Source organism: Nestor notabilis, unplaced genomic scaffold, assembly GCF_000696875.1.
Source record: "Nestor notabilis isolate BGI_N333 unplaced genomic scaffold, ASM69687v1 scaffold29032, whole genome shotgun sequence".
NCBI classification, from domain to species: Eukaryota; Metazoa; Chordata; class Aves; order Psittaciformes; family Psittacidae; genus Nestor; species Nestor notabilis.
In genome coordinates this window covers 13,139-20,102 of record NW_009919335.1, presented here as the reverse complement: position 1 = coordinate 20,102, position 6,964 = coordinate 13,139, and the positions used below count along the sequence as shown (strand labels likewise).

The following is a 6,964-nucleotide window of genomic DNA, read 5'->3' as shown; positions in this document are numbered from 1 at the left end:
CAGGAATGGGTTTGGGCTATTCCTGCGGTGATGTGTCTCCATGCCTCACTGTCAAAACCATTCTGGTTTGACAGTACCCATGCATGGCTCTGCCCCACATGAGCGTGGAAGACTCCAGAGCTCCTGTGTAGGCAGATGAGTGGAACTGGAGGGGAAAGTATCTCATTGTGGATTCATCTGTGGTATGCAAATGGCAGTGATAATAAGAAAAGCATTGTGCTCTTGAATGAGCCAGGGCACATCTCAAGTGCTCTTATCTGAGCATCTCAGGCTCTTGGCAGAGCAGTGATAAGCACATGGAAGCTGATACTCCTTCAACTTTCAGCTGCCTCAATATGTCAGGAGCTTTCCTGGGTAGAAGTCTGACTTTTTGGTCAAAGCAGGGTTCTGCTTTCAGTGTGGTGGGACGAGGGGGGAAGGATGGGATGTTTGTGAGCACTAAATAGCTTAGATCTATAAAACCATTTGTGGGAAAAGTTCTGCTTTGTGATAATAGTGGGGAAAGAACTATTTCTCTGTTTCAGTGGCTGTCATCCCCGATAAAACTGCTTCCAGGGCTGCTCTCTGGCCCGAGGCATTCCTCATGCCCTGCAGTCTTTGTGCTTTTTATGGGCTCCCCTTCATCTCTAGTTAACCAGGAAGAGGTTGGGATGCTGGTTTAAATACACACTGCTGTGCACACCAAGCGAGGGATCTGTTCCTGGGAATAAGAGGCTGTGTTAAGTTAATCCCACACTCCTCTGTGGCCACCGAGACCTTTAAAGCACGTTCCCCCTTGTAATACCCAGCTGGAACAAACACCTACTTGCTCCGGAAGTTATCCATGGTGCTCAGGACCTTTGTCAACTCCGACTCCAGGTTTTCCTGCTCATAGTTGAGCGCCTTCATCTCTTGGTTCATCTTGCTCATGTACTGATCGTAGATGGCCTTGATGTCTGACTCGGAGTGGGAATTGTCTTGATCCTTCAGGAAGTTCCACCTTGTCGTCAGGACCTTGTTCTGTTGCTCCAAGCACTGGACCTACAGGAGAGGGTTTGGAGATGTTAGTAACACCAATAGCCAAAATCAAAGCTCCTGGCAGGGCAGGAGATGTTGATCTGGAGACCTTCAGAGTAGTGAATCAGCAGAGAATCTGGGTAAGAATGAGAAATCCTCTGAAGATCAGGCCTGAGGATGGAGGGTTCTGGGGACTTTTAGAGGTTTTACACATTACCTCCTCATGAATTTCTTGATACAACATGTTCACATTAACAAGAAAGAGCGTCTTCTGTTAAGTCACTGAAAAACAAGACCTGTTCAGTGCCAGTCCCCTTTGCCTCGAACATGCTGAAGCAAAGGCTGAAAATCACCCCAGGTTATGCACCAATGGCCAGGGCGAACGAAAGTCACATTTACTACCTTGGAGTGGCCCAAACCAAGATAACTCCTCTCAGATGTGTAGGATTACACTGTGGTGAAGCTTGAGCAATGAATCAGAGCCCTGGTTTGTATTGCAAAGCACCAGAGACAAGGCCTATGGGAACTCCAGAGAATAAGCAAACTAATTACAGACTCCACGTGAGGTCTGCGTGTGCCTGTCTGAGAGAGGATCCACCGAGTCCTCATCCACCCACCGTCTGATGAAGCTGGCACTTTTGCTCACAATACTCACCATCTGAGCAGGGATGCTCAGGGTTTAACAGTTCTCATCTTCAAAGCTCTTGACTAACTTCAATTCATTATCTAATTGCTACCTCTCTCTCGTAATGCTCTGAACAGAACTGAGCTCCTTCACTCACGTTCTGGCTGCTGAGTGTGACTTGTCTCCAACAGCTTCCTCCACTGTCACGGGGGTGATTCAGTGGGGATGCTGTGCCCTGTCTGGTGAGCAGTGGGGTGCCTGGACCTTCTGCTTTCCCTTTAGCCTTCTGTGGCATGAAGCAGCAGCAGTGCATTGAAGAGGCAGTGTTCCCAGCTGCACAGATGCACATGGTGGGAGGCAGCATCTTTCCCAAAATTATACAATGGTTGGGGTTGGAAAGGACCTCGGGATCATCCAGTTGAACAGAGAGAGAAGCAGGAGCAGAGAGCAGCTGAGCAAAGCAAAAGCTCTCTGCTGCTCACAGTCAGTTTTCAGCTGAAAGGGATGTGAGTGTTGGGATCTTCCAGGTCTTGCTGTTAGAGACCAAATCCTTTCTTCCTGATATCCTGAGACATGGCTGCAGACATCCCACCAGCAGTCCAGGCTCCTGACTGGCTGCTTTGTGCTGGCCCACTCTAAGTGTGTGCATGCGTAAGGCTGGGAACCAGGGGATGATGCTTCAGGGAAGCCAGGAAGGGGCATCACAAGTGGCACAAGTAAGTGGCCTCCAGGGCTACCAGGAGCCAAGTGGGCCATTTCTTCTCTCCATCTGCAGCATCTCAGGGGTTGTGACAGAGCATCCATGGGGCTGGGGTCAACCTGGGGGTTGGCTGTAGGGAACAGGCAGCTTCCCTGTTTGCTGTTGCGGTGGTAAGTGAATGCATTGGCTGTTGTTCCAAGTCCATCTTTGACTCTCAAATCAAGTCGGAGTTCCTGACCTTGCTTCTAATCCTTGGCTGCTCTTTTTCTCCCTCCTCAAACTCTTCAGTCTCTTTCCTGTCCCCACACCTGCCCATCCACTGGGCTGTTATGTCTTGGCTTCTTACACAGCATCCCTCTTAGCAGGACTTCTTCCTTGCAGAGTCTTCTAATAGGAGCTTTGCAGCAGCAGAATCACCACATTTGGCCTCATTTCCTGGAAAATGATGCCTGAGCACAGAAATAGTGACCAGAGCTTGGTCCTTGGGGGCCTCTGTGCTGCTCAGGGCTTCAAACAGGGGCTTTTCCTTGTCTTCTACCTGCACATATCTAGATGGAGAAGAAACACCAGCAGGTCTGGAACATCCTGTTGGAAAACCATCAGCAGCAAACTCCCAAAGTGAGCGTGAGGTCAGTGAGCTGAGGAATATCTGCTCAGGCTTGGGACCATCTGAATTCCTGATGAAAAAGACATGTCTTGGAGGAGGAAGTGCCATTCCTTCCCTCTGGAATGAGGGCCTGAGGCAGAAGGCTGAAGGTTGCCACTTGATGTAGCACTAGAAGCTACAGCCTTCAAAGCTGACTGCAGGAGCTGCCAGAACTGAAGTCAAAGCCACCCAGCTGAGGTGGGGTGTTTGTATCTTCTGTCCATCAGGGCCTGTCATGCACACTTACCCAGGCCACTAGACTGGGTTTATCAGGGAACCTGGAGGCTCTCTCCCTCCTTCCATCCCTGTTTGCATGGAACAGGCTCATGCCTGTGGTCTGGCTCACATACGGGTTATCCCACGTCCCTACCCCTGTCCTTTCTGCTGGGGGCTGCTTTCTGAGCAGGGTTAACATCCACACAGACCCTGCTCTGGAGCATCAAAGGACCAGCCCTGCAGCACGTACAACACAACCCACTTTGTTGACCCCCAAACCAGGGGCTCTCCAGCTCCACATTGCCATGAGCAGTGCTTGGAACAGCACAGGCAGGGAGGCTGCTGTGCCCCTTCACGCAGAGGCAGCCCCCTGGTACCCTCGGTGTGCACATGGAGGTGTGGCTGGCTCACAGCCGTGCACGGCGGGGTGATGCTGGGGGAGATGCTTCCCCCACCCAGAGGGAATTCAGGTCCTCTGAGAGGTAAACCAAAGCCATATAAAAGCAAAGGCGAGCCATGGCAGCTTGGCACCGAGGGCCTGCATTGTGGGGTGCAGTGAAGCAATCGTGCCGGGAGATTACCATCTGTTTACAGAGCACCAGGGCTCTGCACAAACCTGCCTCGGCTCGATGAGCTGTTCTCCTCGGAGAAAACCTTCTGCCTCCTCATGCATCTGCAGAGATGAAAGTGGCACTTTCCTGGCTGAGCCCGCGCAGGAGGAGCCACAGAGCAGGGAGGTGGGTGGGGGGTCTCCCTTGCTCACCACGCTGCTTTGGGCATGAGGTTCTACCTCTCTTGAGCACTTCACCAGTGTCATCGCCTGTGGCTGTTTGGCCACTCTGGGAGCCAAGGCCTGCTCCATGGCCCTGCCTTTGGTGCTCAGGCAGGGCTGGGACCCTGAGGGCACAGCTCCCCAGGGACCCTCGGGGCAATGGGCACAGCAAAGGGGATGCTGCTGATGCTCCTGGCTCGGCTTCACCAGGAGATGATGCTGGCCCTTGGTAAAGCAGATAGCACTGAAGGAATAGCTAATTGGGCAATTAGGCTGATATTCAGAGCCTGGCAATGCTTAGCTGAAGGCCTGGATAAGTCTCCTGAGAGACTGGTTAGTGTCTGCTTCCCCACCACCACCTTTGTCCCCGAGCTGTGCCATGGTCCACAGTAGCTCACCTTACCTTCTCAATGAGGGTCACAAACTGGTTGTTGAGCAACTTGATGTCCTCTTTCTCCTGCTGCCGCATGGCTTGGAAGTCTGTGTCGATATCAAGGTGCACGGGGGCCAGCAGTCTCCCATCGATGGAGAAGGAGGAGTAAGAGGAGCATCTGTATCCACCATCCCTGTAGCCGTTGCTGGCCAAGCCGTTGGGGCTGCAGCGGCCCAGGCGATCCGGGGACGTGCCTCCTGCTTTCCCTGACAGCTCCCAAGAGGAGAGGGAGCCACTGCTGAAGGCTGTGCAGGGGTTAGTCATGCTCAGCTCGTGGCTCTGCAGCTCGAGGGAAGGGGAAGGGAGGGAAAGGGGGGAGGAAGAAGAGGTGAAGTGCTGCTGCCGCCGCTGCCGCACAGAGAAGGAGAGCAGTGGCACGCCGAGGAGTTTGGCCGGTGTAATTCCTGTCTCCTCGGCTCGTGGGTTGGCTAATGAATTCCAGGCACCTGTTCTCCTATGTTCATTAAGCGGAGGAGGGTGTAACCGTTGATGTAATCCAGATCAACCTGTTGGCTTCTTTTCTTTCCTTCTCCTCCTCTGTCTGTACCCTCCTTCCTTCAGGAGCTTGTTTGTGTGGTGAGGGCACAGGCAGCACCAACAAATCACTCGCCCGTAATTCGCTGAGCCCCGAGCGCCGGCTTCCCTCAGCCTTACATGGTGAGGAAAGCAACCCAAGGTGCTGCAGGAGCTGGGGCAGGACGGCGCCGAGCGCGGCTGCTCGCTGCCGCTTGGCTCATGGAGCCTGGGCTCAGCCCCTGGCTGGTGTCCAGGCACGGTCTGCAGCGAGGAATTGTGATTTCTGGGTTTATTGCTGGTGGGTTTGGCAGGGATGTGTTGAAAACATAACGTCTGCGCTAGGTGAGGGTGGGAGTTTGGAAATAACACCTCCAGCTCCGCGTGAGTTGAGGTGCTCTGGTCTTCCTTTGACCACACGGGCACAGCACGGGCAGTTCTGATGGTCTGGGTGGTTTAGGGATGATAGATCTACTTTTGAGACCCCCGGGGGTGGGGACCAGGAGTCCTGAGGCTCCTCAGCCGTCTGGTGTGGCAACAGCAGAGACCTTCAGAGCCTCCAGACACAAGTTGGAGTTCAGAAGTGTCCAAGTCCATCTTTGACTGTCACGCTCCCACTCCCTGAGAGCCTTTTAAAAGCTGGCACTGGAGACACCAAAAACCACTGTCTTCTAATGGATTCTGGGCTGCTCAGGTGGCACACCCTTAAATACCTGTTTGGACCTTGGTAGGAACCAGTGTTGGACGTTGCTCTTGAAAACATTTTCGTGCTTGAGCTCGGTTTGTCCTGTGAAAAGTCAGGACAGAAGAACTCCCATTTCTGCCTCTTTTTGGCATTGTGGTGTTCTCAGGGAAGGAGATGGTTGTCCCTGTCCAGAATGTGGGATTCCAGCTGTGTAAGTGCTGCTGTGTTTGATGGTCTGGTTCTGCCCCAGACCAACTGGGACTTTCCCTGCCAAATTAAGTGAAAGACAGCTTGGATCTGGCACAGACCTGCTTCAACAAGAAACGTGTCAGATGAGGCACTAGGTTTTGTCTTAAGAAGGACTTCAGAAGGAAGATGACCCATTCCAGCAGGGTTAACCTTTTCTTCAAGCCTAGTTTTAATACCGTGTGCTTCAATGGCATGTCCGTCTTCCCAAAATGCCTTTCCAGGGAAGCTCTCTCCTGATGATCCATTTGAAAACCACGGCTGTCCCTCAATGTCCTCGTCAGGACTTTTCAGCTTATTTTCAGGCTGAACCCAAAACCTGTGGCTGGAATCTGGTGAAGCCCATGGCTCCTGCAGGTGGAGGTGAGAGCATCCGTCTCGTCATGGGCTGCTCGCTTGTGGCTTTGCGGCTGCAGGCACATCAGTGCTCCTGATTAGCATCAGGTCATGGGGTCACCTGGCAGGTTCTGGGCTTCAGCTGGTACTGAGGGCACTTGGGATGGATCCTCTGGGGGAAGGCGATAGAGGTGGAATTAGACTGGTTCAGTTTCCTGGCGCCTGGGAGCAGAGTTCCAGACCGAGCGGGCGGGATGGTGCAGGATAAGATGTTGTAAGGAAGTTCTGCTGCAGGGAAAGCACTGCTGGTCACTGCATCTGCAGCCACATCTGCCCCAGCATCATTCCCTGCTCCTTTCTCTTGCAGGTATCAGTTCTTCCTCTTCTCCTTTCCCTCCCTGCCCCTTGAAATGAAATCTCTAACACAGGATCCAGCCTCTGAGGATACCCAGTTTGGCTGAAACAGCATCATCTCCCAGTGCAGAATGGCACAAAACCTCTCCAGATGAATTGTGACACTTGATGCCTTTTGAGTCCTGGTTCCCACACAGCATCAGGTACTAACATCCCACATCCTGTCCATTATCCTGTTTATGTTGGTGTCCTCAACATAAGAAGGACACGGAGCGGTTGGAGTAAGTCCAGAGGAGGCCACAAGCATCAGCAGGGGCTGGAGCAGCTCCCATACAAAGACAGGCTGAGAACATTGGGGTGTTCAGGCTGGAGAAGAGAAGCTGTGTGGAGACCTCAGAGCAGCTACATGCTGGTAAAAATAGGCTGCTTCTTGGTCAGCCAA

At 52.8% G+C, this 6,964-nt stretch overlaps 1 protein-coding gene across 1 annotated transcript in view; it reads right to left on the bottom strand.

Annotated features, from left to right (window-relative positions):
* Positions 1-4,652, bottom strand: part of LOC104402330 (keratin, type II cytoskeletal 80-like) — a 14,192-nt gene extending 9,540 nt beyond the window's left edge. Inside the window, exons 1-2 of the mRNA XM_010010180.1 lie at positions 4,359-4,652; positions 806-1,020 (exon numbers count right to left, since the gene is read on the bottom strand). Coding sequence (XP_010008482.1) covers positions 806-1,020; positions 4,359-4,652 — 509 coding nt within the window. The remainder of the gene's footprint in view (positions 1-805; positions 1,021-4,358) is intronic.
* Positions 4,653-6,964: the final 2,312 nt, after the last annotated feature.